Here is a 21,714-nt window from a genome sequence, read left to right on the forward strand (position 1 = left end):
AAAAAATTTAAGTTCACATCAGAAAGGCTATTCAACAGTTCCGCCAATATCTAAAACGTCTCGGGTTCATTCCTGGTAAGCTACTATTTGAGAATGTATATTTCATAGAGTGTATTTCTTTCTTTACGTGAAATCGTTCGCTCAGAACATGATACAAATTCAAAAATTCAAACCTGCGCATCAAATAATAAAATATGTATAAATAAAAAGCGAGTTGTAAAATGTGCACCCCCTTCTAATCCCACAATTCCTGATCCATTCTGGACTTTCTGGGAAAGTCCTTCATCCCTTTATTACGACTCCAGCTCATATTAAGGTGAGTTTAATTTAATTATTGCTCATTCTCATGCTGAACAAATCAATTTGAGCGAAAGCATCATCGGATCGGATGGATCGAGCAGCCAAATCCAAAAGTTTAATATACAACCTTGCACATCATACACAATCATGCATCCGCGTGCGATTCAGCATTCGATAATTCCATCGCGCTCTTTTAGCTAAATTTAAACAAGTGAATGCTTCACAATAGAGTGCCACGCCCCCTTAGGTCTGTCTGCAGAGCAGCACGCATGGAAAATTAATGCAGCTGATGAAACTTCCCAAACCTAACCAAAATCTACCTTTAAAGTATCAATAAGGTGAACTCAATTCATTTAAATAATTTGAAATTCATCAAATTGGAATCATGAATTTATGCTTGCAGTTTTCCTGAGCTATTAAAGGGAAAATTAAACTCGCTAAACTTAAAAAACGCAGTGATGAGAGTGACGGTGGTCAGGACACTTCTGGGCATTAGCTCAAAAGCCAGCGGCTGTTCTCCTCTCTGCTCCTTGCAGAAAACAACCGTCAGATTGTCTGCTGGGTCGCACCTTTATGGCACAATCGCTGGAGGATCAAGGACACTCAGGTTTCCAAGGTTTGATTTAGCGGAGCACCATAATCTGAAAACTAATCATTTTTAATATTTCAGCTCAACTCTAGTGGAGAAAACGAGGTGGATGTGCTCTTCTGGATCAGCAGAAAAAGCTGCTGAAAAAGAAACCAGCCCAGAGCATTTAGAACTGAAAAAGCTTAACGATGAATTGGAGGAGGAGAGGAAAAAGAGTGCAGAATTTCAGGTAAATTCTATTTTTTCTCACTGGCACGACAATTGAATGATTTTGTTTACTAAGAGATGCTTTTTTACAGGACAAATACATGCGAGCTCTTGCTGAAAACCAGAACACGCTCAATCGAATGAGGAAGCAGGTCGACGAGGCAAAAATCTATGGAATCCAAAATTTAGTTAAAGATCTGTTGGAGGTAATACAGCTTTAATCTTCAACCATGAAAATGTCTCAATTTGACGCTCTTTCAGTTTTCTGACGTCTTACAAACTGCTCTTGAAAGCACACCCAAGGACCAAGTCACTGAGAATAACATTCACTTGAAGAACTTGCATGTTGGATTGACGATGGTTTCATCATCACTGCAGAAGGTTTTCAAAAAGTATGGCGTTGAAGTTGTCGATCCGTTGGGCGAAAAGTTCAATCCCAACCTGCACGAAGCACTTTTCCAACAAGTATGATACTTAATCTTGTTGCCACAAAAGGCTCTTTTACTTGATTGGATTTTTCAGGAGGTAGAAAATAAAGAGGCTGGCACAGTTGTTGCGGTTTCCAAAATCGGCTACAAATTGAGCGATCGAGTGATACGCCCTGCCCTTGTTGGAGTTGCTAAATAATATGATTTCGCATATTCAAAACCTGATAGAAGGGTATTGATTTGGCTTTTGAGACTAGACTGCAATCAATGGCCAGTTGGTTGTTCAAAAGTAGCAGCATGCTTGTTGTCATTTAATATGCTGCAACCTTCTCTACACCAGTAACCTTCGAACTTGGTTTAATGTAAAATAATAAAATATTTTGTTAATTAAAGAGTCAGAAACATAGGTGTTTTGAATATTTATTACAGCCAAATTCCTTGGAATTATAAAAGTGCCACATATTCGTCCAAAACCATATATTTCAAACTACACCAAAAATCGCAGCACAGACCGCAATGTTGTGATATTAAAAAAGCAAAGGTCGCTACTGGCACAACAGCTGATGACAAGCGCGATAGGATGATTTAATTTAGAAGCCCTCTGTGAACTGTCTGCTCTCCAGACGCGCCTGAATCTGCTCCAACTGGCGTTTAGCCTCACACTGCGGGAAGTTACTTAGTTCATAGTACTGCGGCGCAACTTTTAACAGCCAATCAGCTAAAAATAAAATACAAATTAATTTACCACAAATCGTTGTAAGATCATACCCAAAGCGTCACAATGGTAAAATGGGTAAAACTCACCTTTGATATCTGTAACTGTGCGAATGTAGTTTTTGGTTGTGAGAACAAACTCATTATAGATAACCCAATCAGGTTTATGGTCCAGGCAAGTCGATGGGTGCAATTGGACAATCTGGTTGTCCTTGATGGTCAGATAATGTCCAGTTCTCTCCAGGTGGGCAACCTGAAATGAAGTTGAAGGAAAACTGCAAAAGAGATGATTTTCTATAAATAGTACCTGCATGAAGAAGCCACTGACAAGAGCTTTTCTAATATTGACATAATAGTCCTTAGATGTAAAATCGGTTGAGGTTCTTTTCAGGTTGAACCGGTCCATGATTCTGGAAAGCTGCTGTCTAACGTTATCAGCAGACTTTAGGGAGCGGTAGTTGACAAAGTTGTCATAGCACCACTGAGCGTCTTCCATGTCTACAAATTTAATTTAGAATTAGATTATGGGAAAACACCAAACTAGCACTCTGTTCATTAAAAATGGAATAATTAGTTGCATCATTTCATTTTTGGAATAGTCCATTTTAAGAGAAAAAATAGTATGACAAATGAATATAAAATAATAAATTGTTCACATGCTTGACGATTCGCATTTGAAAATTTCAGATTTTTTTTAAACTAAAAGGCCAAAGCAGAATGATTTAATTTTTATGGAGTCTCCAAGTTATGAAAAGAAATCAAAATCTTTAGAAAAACCCACCGCATCTGAAAGAATTTCCGTATTGTTTCCTAAGCAAATGTGTAAAAAATAATGAATATTTAATACTAATAGCGCAAAAACCAGTTGTGCATTTTTGCGCATATCAAAATTGAAGAGCCCTGAAAGTAATAGCTAGCTGGAAATTCAAAAGTTTGAGTTGCGTTCCTTACTTTGTTTGAAGGCGTGGTAGACGTTAAGCAGGGTGAGATGGTCTCCGTCAATGTGTGCAAAGCGCATCTTGGCGTCGTCGGCAGCCTTCTTCGCTTCGTTTGGCCTGACAAAGCACTGAGGGACTAAACATGGGAGAAGAAGGAGGAGAAGAGGGCAGCAGAGCCCAACGCCCCTCACGTTTAGTTCACGTGTTGCAATCAAGGAGATGTGGTTGTTGGTGGATCATGATACCGGTTACACCTAGGCAACCTGCTTCTAGTCAGTGCGTCGACAAGCCATTTCATTTATATTCTTTAGTAGATAGTTACTCGCGCACATTGAAGCGAACTTTTGCTCCCTTATCAATCTATCTACTTAGAAATAAAGAATGTGAATATATATTTTGGCTTGCCAACGCGTTTGTCTGACCATAGCCAAAGGGATAATTAGAGAGAGTGATACCTGAGAGCATGGCCGTGATGGAGAGGATTTCATTAGAGCAGTTGAACTGACAGCTTGCTATCAACATTTTTGCTAGTTGAGGGTCCAGCGGGAATTCGGCCATGATGGCGCCCAGCTCTGTTAGGTTTCCGTCGTCGTCCAATGCGGCTAGGTAGTTCAACAGCTCAAGAGCCCTCATCAAGGTTTCAGGAGCTGGTCAAACAAACACATATACTTTAGAACTCTCACATATAAACTAACGAGCTAAATTACCAGGTGGATCCATGAAGTCAAAGTGAACTAAATCGTCAATACCCAATTTTTTCAACTGCAACACAACAGAACCCAAGTTGGAGCGCAGAATTTCAGGATAGGTGTTGTCCTGCATCTCCTGCTTGAATGCCTTTTCTGTGTAGAGTCTGAAGCACTTGCCAGGCCTGGTACGACCAGCTCGACCAGCGCGCTGCTGAGCACTGGCTTTGCTGATTGGGGAAACGAGAAGAGATTCCACTCTGATCCTCGGATTGTAGACCTTAATTTTAGAAAATTAATAAGAGATAAAAATCCATTAAATATTATACACTGCAAAAATCCTGCAGGTCTACAATTTTTTTAAATAGATATGCAGGTCAAAATAATAAAAAAGAACATAATACATAATATAGAAAATAACTTTGGAAAATACTATTTTTGAAACCACAAATAAATCATTTTGAAATATTTAACGATTTATTATGTGTAGAGAACTCAGTAAGGCGGTCACATACCTTTTGCTTTGCAAAACCAGGGTCGATGACAAAGACAACTCCATCAATGGTCAAAGAAGTCTCAGCAATGTTTGTAGAAACGACAATTTTCCTGCCAATTGCCCCATTTGCTTTTGGTGGAGGGGCAGCCTCAAAAATTCTTTGCTGTAGATTTGGGGGCAGAGTGGAGTAAAGGGGAATGCATTTGAGTTCGCCAACTTCTGGGCCGAGATTGTCTATTTCTCTGTTGATTCTTTTGCATGCTTCCTCGATTTCCTGATGACAGATTGTTACATTCTACCCCAACAAAAAAATAAAGGGAACACTCACTTCCTGGCCAGTTAAGAATAGGAGGACGTCTCCTGCTATTTCTTCGCACATGTGAATCTGAATGACGGTTCGGATGGCTGCTTCCAGATAATCGCGCTCAGGCTCAGGCGTGTAGAAAATCTCGACAGGGTGCGTTCGCCCAGGGACGTTCATCAGAGGAGCATGGTCAAAGTACTGCTGGAACTTGCCAGCATCCAGGGTGGCTGACATGACAACTAACTGCAAGACGGAATCATCTTATGAGTTAGGGCATTTCTCCTTCAGCGCAGAGACAAACCTTGAGATCTTGCCTCTGCTTGATAACCTCTTTCAATACACCCATCAAGATGTCTGTAGCCAATGTTCTCTCGTGAGCTTCGTCAAGAAGGATCACTTGGTAATTGTCCAGCATAGGGTCTGACATTCCCTCTCTGAGCAACATACCGTCTGTCATGTATCTAGAGTTAAAAGCAAGCCATTAATTTAAATTCAGTCATTAAGTCGTTCAGTTTTGTTTGACTTTGAATTATTATACTATATTTGTATTAAGACTAGATGAGAATAAACAAGTTATAATAATAGCATACTTCAAGATTGTTTTGGCTGAAGAGCAATCTTCGAAACGAATGCTGTAGCCCACTTCCTGGCCAAGGCAAACATCCATTTCTTCAGACACACGTTGGGCTACAGACATCGCTGCAACTCTCCTGGGCTGTGTGCACGCAACGCTCTTTTTGCCGTTGGCCCTTGAGAACTCCACACACCTTCAATTCACATTATTTAAGTGAACTAAAAAGCAATAAAAAGCGCAGGCTACCATTGAGGAATTTGTGTTGTTTTTCCTGAGCCAGTTTCACCCACAAGGACGATTGATTGGTTGTCTCTTAGCAGCTGCATGAACTTTTCTTTGTACTCCCACACAGGAAGAGTCATCCTTTTCCGGAGCAGCTCATTATACCTAACACGACCATGTTTAATTATTGGTGAGTTTACATATTGAGCATATTATAACGACTGATCAAATAACATACTTAGGAGTGAATGGCAATCCGGTGTATGGATTTTTTGGTGCCATAATAGTTGGTAACAGAACGGCTGTTTTTTTACTAGATGTCGGACCGCCTTCTTTCATGTCCCTGCCAAACGATAAAATCAATCACATTACATGATTCATTTACTGAACCTTAAATTAAATAACAAGATATTCATATATTGAATAAGAGTAGAGCAATTTTTAAATTTAAATTAATTATTTAATTATTGGTTTCTTTTCTACGAAGCATGCATTGCAAAGCGGCATGTCTGCGTAATGAAAACAAAAAAAAGTAGGACTTACGTTCGGCGGACATACGGATCTCCTATATCCAATCTACGCTTCGACATTTTGAAATTGTTTTGGCAGGTCTACTTTCAATATATACGCTTTTGAGTAAAACTAATTTGTGAAAAATTAAAACCAGAACATCTCTATTACCAATGCCAAAACACCGCAACAAAGATGGCGTATCTTTTCAATGGGTTGCTTTTTGCTTTCAGTTACCATCAGCGCCATCTCTCGAACTTAAAAATTAAGTGAAAAGAGCGGCAAAATTCTGCAACTCATTACCACCATAAAGATGACAAAGATAAAGAACGCAGATTCAATATTCAGTGAAAAAATGCACCATAGCTGTTATAATATTAGAATTAAATTTATTGATATTAATATTTTGTTATTTGAGACTCATTTGTAAATGCGCGGACAGAAATGGTGAAGCTTCGATTTTTGTACCGCTGTGTAATACAAATAATGGTAAAAAAAATAAATTAAAGTTTGAGGAAGATTTAAGCAACGAGTATGAATGCCAATTCTAATTTTTGAACATAGAAAGGACTAAATTTTTATTTTCCGTTATTTTCATTTTTATTTTCAATTTTCTTCACTTACCACGCTTACCTTAACTTTATTTTTTCCAATTTTTCTCTTAGCATTAATTTCATAGTTGTAGATATATGCATCTATTAGCATTCATCATGGTTACTAAAAAAACTTAAATAATCTGTAAAATTCATCCTGGTCCCGGTAAAATTGCACAACTTTCAACAACCAAACGTGAATTTCCTTGTTGCAAGAAAAGGTCAACAATCAATAATTCGACAATTTTAATTTTGGGTGTTTGTTGAACGTTGTGCAATTTTACCGGGACCAGGACAAATTGATGTCTACTCAAAAAATCTATTAAATCAAAATATTTTTTAATTATTAAAATTTATAGCTTTCATGGAATTAAATTTTTATTAAAAGTAGAGGAAAAATGATGGGAAATCAAGTGAACAATTTATTTTACACTGGTATTAATCTGTGGATAGCAATAATTCACTTTTTGCTTTCCTCTTAGTGTGTGTTCTCAGATGCGTGTTTAGTGCTTGCTTGGAAGATAAATACCTGCAGCAAACATCACAATTGTAATCAGTAATTTTCTCAAATATTTGATCTCCTTCACGAGCCCTCCCCACGTCCGAGTGTTCTTTGATTCTGTGCACTAACACTTCGTCTTTTGTAGGAAAAATCGAAGAGCAAATAACACACATGAATCGGTGACAATTTCTGATGTGATGATCTCGACCATCAGCAGCCACAAAGTTGGCTCCGCAATACTGGCAAGAATGCTTAAATTCCCCTGTATGAAGCTGCATGTGCCTTCTGATGTTGAACTTCATCTTGAAAGTCTTTGGACAGTTCGCGCAGTAGTAGGTGGTAATCACATGGAACCGTTTTATGTGATCCACCAAGGAACTGTTCTCGGCAAACGCACGGGGACAAAATGAACACAAAAACTCCCTCCCTTCATTGCCAGAGCGATGAGTCAGTTTGTGCAATTCCAATTTCTTGGGGTTAAGTGCAGGCTTGCCACACTCATCACACACATATAATGAGTCGGTTCTGTGGTTCATGCGCCTGTGCTTTTGGAATGACTTGTTATTTGTGCACTTCTCGCCGCACCAGCCGCAGATAAACTCTTTGAACTCCGGGTGGCATTCACGCATGTGCACTAATTGGCGGCCCATATTCTTGAATATTTTGTCACAGTATTCACATTTCCAACGGGAGAATTCATGTCTGAGAATTAAATAAATTAGAATTACATTATTAAGTACTTAACTTTACACCATACCCGTGCTTGATGGCGAATATGTCGTCTTGAACGTGCTCCACGATGTGCCTCAAGAGTTTGGGCTTGGTTTCGTAGTTCCGCGGGCAGTGGGCGCATTTGAATTCACGCTTGCTTTTCGCGTGGAATCGCAGCATGTGCACCTTTAGTCGTTTAGCTTCAAAGAACTTTTTTGAGCAACGGTTGCATTTGAACTGCCGGGCCTCTTTGGGCAAGTGTCTTAATTTGTGTGCGTTGAGAAGATCTAGTGTGAGAAAGGCTTTGCCACAAGTGTCACACTTTGGAGAGTCCTCCGGCAAATGAGATTCCATTTTGTGTTTTCGAAGGAAGTAGATGGTTGTAAATTCTTCAGAGCACATGTCACAAAAGAATGACCTAACCTCTGGATGCTCATTTTTCATGTGTTTCGCGTGAGCCTTCTTTTCATTGAACTGCATAGGGCAATATGAGCATTGTTGAGGAATTTTACTGAAAATTAAAATTCCAATTAGTTTGAATAACAAAGGGGTTAAATTTATAATACTTTGCAGCATCATTTTCAGCTTCCTCTGGATCAAATGTCTCATCACCTCCATCCACACTTTTTCTTGATTCACTGTTTATGAAGCATTTTATTAAAAGCAAATAATTTATAATATATAGCTTACTTTTTATCATCATTGCTGGTAAGGCCTGCTTCCAATTTGGTATCAATTATATCCTTCTCATCCAATTTGAGTCTTTTTGACTCTCTAGTTTTTTGCAATTTCTGAGATCCTCTACTCTTACCAGGAGGATGACCCCTACGAGTCTGCTGGTTTATTGAGTTTATAACCACGCAATTCTTCGGGACTGTTTGATTGGTAGAATCTAAAATAAACACAGTTTGTTTTAGAAAATAGATTAAAGCCGAGAAAAAAAATAATTACGATTTTGAGCAGTTTCACTGGCTGGGAAATCATCGTGACTTGATGGTTTGACGTCAACAGTGTCAGCAAAAAGAAATACGTCATTTAGATTTTGACACCGCCAACACTTGATCTTCAACACATACGAGTTCCTGAAAGGCTTTTCTTGCGTGCAGTGCCGAAGAGACAGGGGTACGCTGCAGGAATTGCACCACAGGGCATCGGAGAGATGGTTTAAATTTACAAGACAAACAGAGTTTGTGAAATAGTGCCGCTGTGATAGTAGACTCTGTTGGGAAACCTTATTTCTTTCGCGTTTTGCGAGAAATGACACAAAGTCAGTTGTTTCCTCTTCCATTTTCTCATAGCCTTCAGGTTTCCTTATCGAATAATTATAGCCGCACCTTTGATGCGCTTGCTGCTTTTGAAGAACTGTAAAACCAAATTTAAATTATATTCATGGAAAAAGAGGACGACGTTGAATAAACATAATGAAATAAAATAAGAGAACAAGGGAATCAATCTAGCCTTGGACTCATTTTCAAAAAAAGATAATTACATATCTATATTGTGTATGATAGCAAAAAATTGTAAAAAATGAACCAAAAAGTTATACGTATAATATACATACATATGTATGTGGAGATACCTAATTTAGCACATCAAAATATCTTTAAAAAAATAGGAGATAGTTTCAAGAGTTTATCAATAATTACATAATCTATTTGAGATGTTCGTGTGTGGTGCGGTCAGTCTACTTCCCGGTCCAGTTTGGTGTCATCCGGCCAAGTCCTGATATCTACGATCTTTTTGTTATTTTTCGAGTCACCAGGTGGGTGGGCGTGTCCCGGGGAGTAGCACTGCGCGGCACTGCGTCGACGATTCGCGGTCGCGGATTCCCAATGCAGGAATGAATGTAAACAAAACACATCATGAAACATCTTCGACAACGTGAAACAGAGCCAGACGTGAACCAACGTGAGTAGATCTGAATAGATCGAACAGAAGTGTTCTCTGTCTCTGGCTGTCGTTAAGAGTCGCGGCGAGTGGAAAATTCTTCAGACAGTCTGAGTCTATGAACATTATTGCTACAAAATGTCCCACAATACAACGCTTCGAGAATTACGAGATTCAAGCAATGAGCACTCCTCAAGTGGTGGGAATGAAGCTGAAAAGTGTGTCCATAATGAGAAGGTATGATTATGTACATTAAAAATTAATGCATACATATGTATGGTATTGTTCATAGAATTTTGTATGTTTTTTGTGCATGTATTGAAAATACAAATTAAAAAAATTACATCCTGCAACAGAATGGTGATATAGAAAAGGAGAATGAGGAGAACGAGAGCTTGAAGACATCGCAGCCTAATGCCCAAGTTAAAGTTGTTATAGTCTTTCCTCGCAAGAAGCTCGCAGGATCCAGTGCGAGTGAGGGTACTAGTGCAAAGGTCCCAGAACTATCTACAACTCACACAGAGTCTGGTAATATACAATATTATTTAAAATTCCATTGAATGTAAAAATGATAATTTTATCTCAGCTAATCATATTGTTGTACAAGAGCACTGCTATTGCAAAGAAATACCCCCAGCTGAAGGCTCACTTCAAGGCATATTACAAAGTTATTGCAAAACTGAAAAACCTAAAAACGATTCTGATAATCAGGAACAAGTGCCTGATCAAGGTTTGTACCAGTATTTTAGAAGAATATTGTTAACTCATGAAAATTCAGTTCCAAGGGCAAAGATTTTGAAGTCAAAAAATGACTACTGCGAAGTTCCAGTGTGCAGGCAGAGGTACCCTCACAAACAGCTATTCTCCATTTCTTCAATCATGGTCATCAGAACTGAAGTATATTTGAGGCTCAGATGGACATATGACTATTATTCGCCAAAGACGTATTACTCTAGAGTCTGCTTCTGTGAGGATCATTTTGATGTAAACCGTGATTTATATAGATCATCTTAATTAAAGTATTTTATATATTATTTTCACTTGCAATAACATGACTTCTTTGCAGGCAGCAGATTTTGTTGATCCAAATGTTCGACCTCTCCAGCTCAAAGTAAACGTCCTTCCTCATTTGCTGAGACTAAGACTGTGGAGATGTGGTCAGTACTTTTTGCCAACATTACTCGTTTTATTTGCTAAGATATTTTCATTTGACAGGCAAATGGGATTGGGCTGAGTACATCCCTGGATGTCCCTATGCGCTTGGTAAATAATATTGTTTATTAGTGATGCATGCACATCAAACAAAGCAAAATTATTTTGGTACATTTTATTATTAAGCTATATATTATGATTGGAAATCTTCCCATAGATAAACCACCAGCTAATACTCCTAAAATGGAAATAGAGAGGTTGAAGAAAAAAATACAACACGTTTCTCGTAAGCATAAACTAGCAATTAATGATACCAGACATTATGGTAACTGGACAATCATGGCATCGTATGAGCAGGTGCAAAATTACCAGAGACAACTCCAGAAATGCTCCCATGTGAAAATGAGGCTAAAATTTGTAGTCGCAACCAATCCTGTCGCTGCGGTGCTCCACCTGGATCGGAAACACCTGAACCTGATGACACTGAAGAAGTTTTATATTATGATGATGATGATGATGATGATATTGAGGAATTAAATAATAAACCTAAGGAATCTCACAGCGATGCTGAGAGTTGGAAGGACTCCGACCTGGAGGAAGAAGAATTCCAGAAAGTAACTGAGCAAGCAATCCAGTCCGGCAGAAATGTGAGGACTAGAAGAGACTGCAAAATTTCTGACTGGCAGTTTTTGCCTTCAAGACTGTTCATGCCAAAGTCTGAGAAGCCACCGTAAGTTGACTCCTAAATTAAAACATAAAATTATATAGAACTTAAAGTGAAATCTTCTGATCTTAATTTGCCAGGAAATTGAAGAAGAAGAGGAAGCGAGACGTGGAAGCTGAGTCTGCTGTGAAAAAACTGCCATGGTAAATTTACATCTTGTGTAATGTAGTTTTTATCTAACTCGACAATATCTCGATTTTCAGTCTTGAGAAGAATGATAAGTGCTACTACTGTGATGAATGGTTCCCAAACACTTTATTGCGCAGTCGGCACATGAAGAATGTGCATCCTGAGTACAATCTTTGGATTTGCGGCTTGTGCCGCAATAAGCTTGGAAGCAAAAAGTCCTTTTATCAACACATGTGGAATCACATGAAAGCTGCTCACCAGTGTACATTTTGTGACAAGCAGTTTGTGACCAAGAAAAACTATGAAACTCACTGTGCCAAGCACTTGTCAGATGCTGCGGAGAGCGATAAAATTCAGTGCCCTGTTTGTTCTGAGAGTGTGGACAATGAAGATGTACTGGCGACCCATATGCTGGGTCATAGTCTGCAAGAAACTGGAAACACTGGCGACGAGCATGTCATGCATCTTGAGGCTTTCAAAATGAGCACCGACTTTATGTCCACTCAGGTTGTTTACGAAACCAGTCAAAATGAGTCTCCATTGTTCACAATTAAAGTGCTGGAAGATCTGAACCAGCCAGTGAGTGTGGAGCCTGTTCAACAGGTGTTTCAGTGTCCAGATTGTATGAAAGTACTCGAGAGCCAACAACACCTCACAGTGCACATGATGAATCATGGGCTGACGTACAAGTGTGACACTTGCTGTGAAACCATCGAAGGCTGGTCCAATATCCATCAGCACATGCTCAGTCACGTAGGCCCAGACTTCAGTCATATTGTAACCACTGAATTGTGATCGAACCAAAAGGTTCTTGGAAAGCTTAGACTTCAAATAAATAACTGCAGTGCCCACAAAAACTTGCCTATCAAACAATTTTATTTTTGTTACCTGATAATAAAGTCATTATTGATATCTAATAAACTTACATTTATTTGAATATTACCACCTCTCATGTTCTTAACAAATTCAAACAGGAAACAAAATGCTAAAATGTGAATTGAAATTTTCTAATAATATTTTTATTCTGTGTCGGACTTAAGGAAGATTTTTATTCATAAATGCAAACATAGCCCATTAATCCTCGATGTATACTCTCCAGTTCTTTCTTCATTTTCAAAATGAAAAAATTACGAAAAGGAAGGAAGGAAAGACAATTTGTAATTACACAAAGATCGAAAGAGCAAAAAATTCAAAATTTAAAAGTGAACCCGCCCTCAGCTGAACTGCCGTTAAAACCTGGTTAAAACGCGCTTGCGTGGCGAGAAGTAAACAAAGCAAAAATCGTGTATAGTGTTCGTGTATTTTTAAAAGAGAGGAAGCTGAGGAAGCTTGTGATCTGCTTGTGATTTCGTTACTTAACGTTTCAAGCCCGCCTGGTTCAAGCAGACTAGGCTTAAATCTTAAAAATTCTTAAGACTGATGACTGATTACAGAATCTGTCAACACATTGAAGGTACATTATATAATGTAAATACATATGTATGTATCTCGTATCATAAAAATATAATATTATTATTATTATGTACGAAATTTAAATTTCTAAATTTTGTTATTTGTTAATTTTAAATTCAAATATGTACTTTTTAGCTGCTAATTATGTCACTTCTCTATTGATATTTTATATAATAATATGGAAACGTGACAGTTCTCGCCGAGTTACTGTTTTCGCCTTTCAATGTTATTAGTATAAGGACAACAGATTTGATGCGTGTATGTAAACGGTAAAGTCGGCGAGAACTGAAGCTTTTCCATACATCATTATGTACGTATATACATATTATTTTATCCAACCAGCACAAAAGCTTAGACTTTGTGTGTATGCATATATCTAGATATCAAATTCATTATTTGTTTCATAAACTTGTTACAGGAAACTTGCCAAAATGAACGAAGATAAAGGACAACATTTGTACAAGCCAATTATTGGCTTCAATGGAGGGATTATTTTTCGATCCAATAAAGGCAGATTTATTTCGAAGAAAAATAAAAAAAAGCCTTCCAGCCGCAAACCCAAAGGTCTTGTGAAGAAAGACCGCTTGGGTGATGATGGAAACATTCCTAAATTCTTCACTCCTGGAGTTCGCCTTGTGGATTTAAACCTGCTTGCAGTTAAACTATGGTGCCAGTATTGCGACGAACCTCTGTCCCTGAGGAACTGTCTGGAGGACAAACGAAACGTTTTCAAATCAGAGTTAAAAATTAAGTGCTTGAAGTGCGCTCAAATCAGATCAGTGCTCCTTTCCTGGATTGATGAACAAGGGAACACTGGATTTTATGAATCTCAAAGCCCCGCCTCACGGAGATCAATGACAACCCTGCTTTCCAGAACCTGCAAAAAGGCTAACATGATCATTGCCAAGAATGCCAAAAGGCAGACTGAGTCAATAGCCTGTGAGACGAAACGCAAAGCTGTTAAAGCCATTAGACCTTCTGCAAAAACTAAAACGGAACCAGTCAAGATTGATTTGGGCTCTGTGAATTTGTCCAAGTCAAGAGTGAAGAAGACTGAGTCTGAGATTCCTGATGATATTGACTTGAAAGGAATCGCAGGGACTGAAGAAACATTTACATCAACGTCAGGTACAAGAAACAAAAACATTGAAGTTAACCGCCATTCATTCATTAAATTTATTCATTAGGTGCAAATCAAGCTGAGGATGAGACCATGAATGTGCAAGATATGGAATGGGAAAACAATGGTAAAAGTGACAGCGAGGACGAGGAAGTCGAATATAAGAAACTCCCTAAGATTTTCACCGAGACGACCGTGACCAAAGCAGATGGCCCAAACTTTCTGTGGATTAGTAATTCTCAAGACTCTGACAATCAGGGTGAATCGTGGTAATTAGTTTAAATTGTTTTTTAATATGTTTAACTGAAGCTAATTTTTTTTCAGCGCTCCTGCTAATGAAGAAAAGTGCCACTACTGTGATGAACAGTTCTCAACCTACATGAAGGCTCGAATACACATGTCTAAACGCCATGAAGAGTTCCATCGCAAAGTTTGTGGTCTGTGTGGTGACTCCTTTGAATCTTCCCCCATGAACACATTCAACAGACACTTAAAAAAGCACAGGATGGAAAACAATACGATCTGTGAGGTTTGCGGAGATAGTGTAATGAAAGTTGAACTGAAAAGGCACATGATCAAGCACTTACCAAAGGCATTCCCATGCCCCATGTGTCCAAACAAATCATTCAAGTCAGATGGGCAAATGCAGAGGCATGTGTTGAACGTGCACGGGCCTTCTATGACGTGCGACTTTTGTGGCAAATCCTTCACCAATCGTGACAGAATCATAGAGCATGTCCGTTACCACCTGTTCAACAAGAAGTGGACCTGCGAGCACTGCCCTGCCGAGTTTGAAAGAAAGGACAACATGATGACTCACATGCGCAATAACCACAGTTTCATTTGCTTGGTGTGCAGTGCTAACTTCACCACGGCAGCATTGGTCAAGCAGCACGTCGAGACTGATCACACTCAAAATGAAATTTTGGCTCTTGGCCTCGAGGGAGATTTATTTGAGAGAGTGACAAGGTTCAGGTGTGATTTTTGCCTTCGGCATTTGGCATCCAAGCAGTCCCTTGATTTCCATATCAGCAGAACCCACAAGTCAACTGAAGTGACCCTCGACCACCATGGTGAGTCTGCACAGTCCAATTGAAAATACAGCTGAAGAGAAATGGAATGGTCGATGTATCAATAACCTATGTTTATTATTTGAAAAAATAAATAAAGCTTAATGCTCATAAGGAGATTGTTTTGCATTGAAAGAGATATATAATGCCCTATAGTAACCCAAGGACTTCATTGTCTAATTTTAATGTCAAAAATTTAATTGGAAATTTGTTAAGTACCAACTTTGCCTAATATCTAAACCAAATTTGTCCAAACCAGATACTTAAATGCAAAAAAATTCACATATTTTTATGTCTTACTATTTTTTGTATCAATCAGCTGTAAGCTTGCAGTAGTAAACTACTCATTTTTTTGTAAGTCAATACTGGTGGACTCGTGATCAATATGACAAGCTGCTAATTTGTATTTGGTTGAATACGATAATAGTGAAGTTCAAAGCGGCTTATTGAAATAATGCCAGTTCCAATCGCGCGCCGATGCATGCAAGCAGCAGTTACCCAAGGCTGCAGCCGCCATCAGTGAGGAGTGCTTTCGGTCAGAAATCCTTCTCCTTTCGAGTGGTTAAGCCATGGAAAGATCTGCCGCCAACCCTCAAGGACTGCTGCGTGAAAGACTTCTGCATTTTGCAGAGTGCACTTGTGGCAACAATATATGAAAGTGATGAACAATTAAGTGATAGTAGGGCTCAGCGCGGCGTGAGATATATTTGTATTGATCGTTTTTTCATTAAATACTAGTGTCCATCAGCCCATTCTTCTCTGTATGTAATTTATAGACGAAATTTATATATGTGCTTTTATGATTTGTAGAGGAAGAATGGTAAATAATTAATTAAAAAATTACATTTTTCTATTTTTGTCAAATAATTAAGTTTACGTCAATTTATTGACTTTAATAGGCAGTGCCCCTTTACTGATGATTTAAACTGGCAGACAACTGCAGACATGACTCGTCTCATTGGGAAATGAAATGACTGCGGTGCGGCCGCAACCACACGCGAAACAATTAGGGGAACGGGGAACCTCAAGGCGGGCTCGTTTCGACAGTCGTCGCGTATTGCTTGCCATTTAAATAATGCACGCGCTATTGTTTTGCGGGGGTTGTGCGCGGTTGGCGTGTTGGTTAACGCGGCGGGGGTTCGTCGTCATCGCATTGTTCCCGCACCCAGGTACACACTCGCTACACGTAGCCTGCGGCTGAATTCGCGTTAACACTGTTTGCGTGCGCCCTGCACGGGGAGAACATGACTGCATTGATACGGCGGCGGCGGGGGCGGATTTTCCAGTCGCAAGCTGCCGTATTTTATATTTTATGTATTAATAAGTTTGCTGGTCGGTCGCTTTATTACAAACCCCCGCGGTGAGGTGCACAACGTGGCGCTCAAGTGCGTGAGTTGCCAGCTGCAACGCGTGCGCCCACTCGCACCGAGAGCAGTCGTAATTATTAATACCGCAAAGTGAGAGCGAGTATACATGTATGTTTGCCGTGCACTCGAAAACGCTCTTCTCCTGCCATACCTTGAGGGGCTAAATTTTGGGGACGTGCGAACATCGGGAAAGATTATATTTATTTTCCCTGAAGCTTTTTATGCCTATTTGATATTCATGCTAAGAGACTAAGATAGGGAAAAATAATGAAAAATCACGAACAATTGCATAAAATGACAAGAACTGCACAGGCGCGTAAAATGTTAAATTGGATATGCACACGCTGTCATGTACCGCAATCTGCAATTAAATTAAGAAGTCAATTTTAATTGCTAGCAAAGCCATTTTCAATTTTAAATATTCAGGAAACTGTTGCAAATTAACCAGCAATTATTATTTTTTTCTACAAATTTTACTTACATCTTTATACGAATTTAATTTGAAAAATGTAATATTTAAAATCTGCAATTATTACCCACTGTCCCTTTGTCTTTTGAATAACCACTGCGGCATTTCAAAATCTACGCGTGTTTTGTTTGCAAGCAGACGCATAATTTAGAAGCTGCACCGCCGCGCAGATAATCGGCGAGGCCCTATTATAGGATTAGTGTTGGCCTATAGTTGCAATCTGCGTTATACACCAAAGTGCCATTAAAACAGGTTATGAAATTCCACCTTTATTGCCGCGTTACGCAATAAAGCGGGCAGGGGGAATTCGCGGGAGGACAAAAGGGCCTGGAACTAAACTTGGTCGGACGCAATTATCTTGGTCGGCCATTTAGTCGATTGTGCGCGTTGGCCGAGTAATGATGCGGAATAGACATGCAAATGGTGCAGCTATTAGCCTTTTTCAGCGTGTCTGCCATCGAGTCAGTCAGCGCTTGCCTAATGTAGCAGACGAGAAGTACAAGAGCGGAAGAAGAGAATTATTTTGAGAGCGATGCACGAGAGGCGGTGAAATATGAGCGATATCTGCAAAAAGATGACGCGTCTTCAAAGGCTCCCTTTTTGCCGCACAACAATGACACCAGCACTCTCATCCACTTTTTCTCATCCAACTTTGCACTGGCTGCGAATCGTGTTGTACTACACCCTGTCTGGGCCGCCCTGGCCGGTAGTGCTTTGCGCGGGTCGCGGGTATGAAGGTTGAACCCGCAAAACCCGCACCAAACCCGCGGGTGCGGGTCCAGATTTTGCAAATCCAATATGGCGGATTGCGGGTGCGGGTTGGCGTAGTGCGGGTTGACTCAGCAAACCCGCAACTTTTTTGTAATTCTAATAGCACCAACAACAGACCCTCCTGCCAGCACCAAAAACAGAAAAAAACGGCCCCTCCTGCTAGTACCAAAAAATGACCCCTCTGCACCAAAAAATGACCCCTATAAACCAAAAAATGACCCCTATACACCAAAAAGTGACCCCTATACACCAAAAAAATGACCCCTCTACACCAAAAAGTGACCCCTCTGCACCAAAAAGTGACCCCTATGCACCAAAAAGTGACCTCTATGCACCAAAAAGTGACCCCTATGCTGAAAAAAGTGACCCCTATGCTGAAAAAAGTGACCCCTATGCTGAAAAAAGTGACCCCTCTGCACCAAAAAGTGACCCCTCTGCACCAAAAAGTGACCCCTATGCACCCATAGGGAGGGGTCATTTTTTTCCATAGGAAGGGGTCATTTTTTTTCCATAGGGAGGGGTCATTTTTTTCCATAGGGAGGGGTCATTTTTTTCCATAGGGAGGGGTCATTTTTTTCCAAAGGAATAGGGGTCATTTTTTTCCAAAGGAAGGGGTCATTTTTTTTCCATAGGGAGGGGTCATTTTTTCCAAAGGGAGGGGTCATTTTTTTCCATAGGGAGGGGTCATTTTTTTCCAAAGGGAGGGGTCATTTTTTTCCATAGGGAGGGGTCATTTTTTTTCCATAGGGAGGGGTCATTTTTTCCAAAGGGAGGGGTCATTTTTTTCCATAGGGAGGGGTCATTTTTTTCCAAAGGGAGGGGTCATTTTTTTCCATAGGGAGGGGTCATTTTTTTCCATAGGTGCATAGGGGTCACTTTTTGGTGCAGAGGGGTCACTTTTTGGTGCATAAGGGTCACTTTTTTCAGCATAGGGGTCACTTTTTTCAGCAAAATGACCCCTCCCTATGGAAGGGGTCTCCATAGGGAGGGGTCATTTTTTTCCCTAGGGAGGGGTCATTTTTTTCCATAGGGAGGGGTCATTTTTTTCCAAAGGAAGGGGTCATTTTTTTCCATAGGGAGGGGTCATTTTTTTCCATAGGGAGGGGTCATTTTTTTCCAAAGGAAGGGGTCATTTTTTTTCCATAGGGAGGGGTCATTTTTTTCCATAGGGAGGGGTCATTTTTTTCCAAAGGGAGGGGTCATTTTTTTCCATAGGGAGGGGTCATTTTTTTCCATAGGGAGGGGTCATTTTTTTCCATAGGGAGGGGTCATTTTTTTCCAAAGGAAGGGGTCATTTTTTTCCATAGGAAGGGGTCATTTTTTTCCGAAGGGAGGGGTCATTTTTTCCATAGGGAGGGGTCATTTTTTTCCGAAGGGAGGGGTCATTTTTTTGCGAAGGGAGGGGTCATTTTTTTTCCCTAGGGAGGGGTCATTTTTTTCCATAGGGAGGGGTCATTTTTTTCCATAGGGAGGGGTCATTTTTTTGCGAAGGGAGGGGTCATTTTTTTCCGAAGGGAGGGGTCTTTTTTTCCATAGGGAGGGGTCATTTTGCTGAAAAAAGTGACCCCTATGCTGAAAAAAGTGACCCCTCATCACCAAAAAGTGACCCTTATGCACCAAAAAGTGACCCCTCTGCACCAAAAAGTGACCCCTATGCACCAAAAAGTGACCCCTATGCACCAAAAAGTGACCCCTATGCACCAAAAAGTGACCCCTATGCACCAAAAAGTGACCCCTATGCTGAAAAAAGTGACCCCTCATCATCAAAAAGTGACCCCTATGCACCAAAAAGTGACCCCTATGCACCAAAAAATGACCCCTCTGCACCAAAAAATGACCCCACTGAACCAAAAAATGACGCCTATACACCAAAAAGTGACCCCTCTGCTTGAACCTAAGTGACCCCTCTGCCTGCACCAAAGTGACCCCTCTACTTGCCTTCAAGCCGTGTTTAATTTAACGTAAAATTTGGCAAAATCTGAAATTTAATTTTCCGTGGTCTTGATTTCATTACTACACATTTTAAAGATAAACTGACCCGCAAAACCCGCACCAAACCCGCGGGTACGGGTCCTGATTTTGCAAATCCAATATGGCGGATTGCGGGTGCGGGTTGGCGCTAGGTTGGCGTAGTGCGGTTTGTTGCGGGTTCAAATTTTGAAAAAAGACATGGGTGTGGTTTGGGTGCGTTACGAAATAAGCGGGTTCGGTGCGGGTTTGGGTTGAAAATTTGTACCCGCGCAATGCACTACTGGCCGGTCGGTCGGTCGGTCGTTCGTTTCTTCTGCTGGCATGTCTCCATTATCTCGTTGAGCCGGGGTCAAAACAAATCGGACAGCCCGCCAAGAAAATACGAGGCAAGCAGAGCGGAATTCAATCAAACAAATGCACCCACACTGATACGCCACTTTTTGCCGCCGCCCCCTACGGAAACAATGGGCCAAATGGTATCATATCCGGGCGCATTTGGCAAATCTTCCGCCGAGACGCGTTTGACACCGAGACGCGAGCGGCACGTCAGATTTTATGGTCTGTATACGAGAGCTGCCCTCGCAAATCCGTCGCCGCAGCATTGATACGAGCCGCTGCTTTTTTGCTGGTGCCGCCAAGAAACATTATGATGGTGGCAGACGAGGAGATGCGTTGTTGTCAGTAGCAAGCGGAATTGAAAAAAGTATCTGCACATCAACTAGATAGGGCAGAGATACCTCGAAGCCCCTATTTTGTTTTATTTGGCATCTTTTGCCTCGATTGCCGAGCCAATAATTGAAACAAACAAATGCAAATGAGTGTCGAGCCTTTTATTTCAATTTGCAGAGCTTTATTGGTCCCACTGGTCCTCTTTTCCGGTTCACTGGATAAATTCATTTTCATGTTTATAGATAGACACCAGGGTATTTTATAAAGAAGGAAACAACTCGTTCTCTGAAGTAAAAAGGCTCTTCTCGTTCTCCTGGTATGAAGATTGCAGAGGATTTTAAATTAAAAATTTACGTTTGTAAACTGCATAAAAAAATTAAAATTAATAATAAAAAACCTGCAAGAAAGAGCAACCAAATGATGGTGAATAACTGGCTGAAACCGTTTGTAAATTTTTAATTAAACATATTGTGTTGTGTGAAACACTTAAATTTCAAATAAAATTTTAAGTAGCTTCCTTTTGGTGAATATAGTGAGCAGTTGGTTTCCCCGTATTCCTACAGAAATGTTTTGGTTACGCGGAAAAATAAGCAGCTCGCTTTAAAACGAGGAAGCCGCTTTTAATTTCAACTGAAAATTAGGACACCAACGAAAGAACCTGTTTACATTGGCATCTAGCAATTAAATTTTAACTAAGTATGCATGAGTTTCTGTCTAATAGATGATCAATTATCATTAAATCAATATTATCTATTTGATGAATTAGTCAGCAGTAAAACAAATTCATTAATTTTTAAGAAAAAATTCTAGAATAATATTCATTAAATCATGGAACCTATAGAGTAAAACTTCATCAAGAATCATTTAAATCTTTAGGATATCAGAGCAACTAGTTTCACGATCAATATTGTTCCTCATTTTAAAACTTCGAAAACTAGCAGTTTCTTCACTGATATGCTCATTAAGCTCAAACAAATATTTTCACGTGGAAACCAATTTGAAAATGAGCATTTTCGCGTACCGGTTGCAACATTGCAAATCGTATACGCAAGAAAGCACTGTAAACACATTGTTCGTACACACAATTTGGCGTGCAAGGCGTGTATCGCGCTCACTCGTCCGTTGTTGGATATATATGTGCCTGCCTGCCGTGTGTGCC

At 40.0% G+C, this 21,714-nt stretch overlaps 4 protein-coding genes across 4 annotated transcripts; 2 read left to right on the top strand and 2 right to left on the bottom strand.

The window, feature by feature from the left end:
* Positions 1-499: 499 nt before the first annotated feature.
* Positions 500-1,930, top strand: Roe1 (grpE protein homolog, mitochondrial Roe1). Its single transcript, XM_065485104.1, has 6 exons — positions 500-638; positions 704-916; positions 971-1,118; positions 1,189-1,302; positions 1,358-1,561; positions 1,619-1,930. The coding sequence occupies exons 2-6, from the start codon at positions 759-761 to the stop codon at positions 1,721-1,723; spliced, it is 729 nt and encodes a 242-aa protein (XP_065341176.1). The 5' UTR covers positions 500-638; positions 704-758; the 3' UTR covers positions 1,724-1,930.
* Positions 1,929-6,169, bottom strand: Dhx15 (DEAH-box helicase 15). Its single transcript, XM_065485090.1, has 13 exons — positions 6,002-6,169; positions 5,697-5,801; positions 5,483-5,623; positions 5,253-5,429; positions 4,964-5,123; positions 4,687-4,905; positions 4,378-4,632; positions 3,884-4,142; positions 3,632-3,823; positions 3,190-3,312; positions 2,546-2,736; positions 2,329-2,491; positions 1,929-2,242 (listed from the first exon to the last, which is right to left on the bottom strand). The coding sequence occupies exons 1-13, from the start codon at positions 6,046-6,048 to the stop codon at positions 2,115-2,117; spliced, it is 2,160 nt and encodes a 719-aa protein (XP_065341162.1). The 5' UTR covers positions 6,049-6,169; the 3' UTR covers positions 1,929-2,114.
* Positions 6,170-6,921: 752 nt separating this feature from the next.
* On the bottom strand, positions 6,922-9,575 carry LOC135940349 (zinc finger protein 62 homolog). Its single transcript, XM_065485198.1, has 6 exons — positions 9,421-9,575; positions 8,726-9,136; positions 8,465-8,666; positions 8,341-8,412; positions 7,821-8,285; positions 6,922-7,765 (listed from the first exon to the last, which is right to left on the bottom strand). Exons 2-6 carry the CDS (start codon positions 9,060-9,062, stop codon positions 7,000-7,002), a joined length of 1,842 nt encoding a protein of 613 aa, XP_065341270.1. The 5' UTR covers positions 9,063-9,136; positions 9,421-9,575; the 3' UTR covers positions 6,922-6,999.
* Positions 9,576-9,592: 17 nt separating this feature from the next.
* LOC135945661 (zinc finger protein 423-like) lies at positions 9,593-16,175 on the top strand. The gene is made up of 13 exons (XM_065493524.1): positions 9,593-9,898; positions 10,018-10,189; positions 10,248-10,391; positions 10,440-10,645; positions 10,728-10,818; positions 10,877-10,924; positions 11,031-11,099; positions 11,171-11,543; positions 11,618-11,680; positions 11,741-12,460; positions 13,537-14,246; positions 14,306-14,507; positions 14,563-16,175. Exons 1-13 carry the CDS (start codon positions 9,800-9,802, stop codon positions 15,332-15,334), a joined length of 3,669 nt encoding a protein of 1,222 aa, XP_065349596.1. The 5' UTR covers positions 9,593-9,799; the 3' UTR covers positions 15,335-16,175.
* The last annotated feature ends 5,539 nt before the right edge of the window (positions 16,176-21,714 follow it).

This window comes from Cloeon dipterum, chromosome 1 (genome assembly GCF_949628265.1).
Source record: "Cloeon dipterum chromosome 1, ieCloDipt1.1, whole genome shotgun sequence".
Taxonomy (NCBI): Eukaryota; Metazoa; Arthropoda; class Insecta; order Ephemeroptera; family Baetidae; genus Cloeon; species Cloeon dipterum.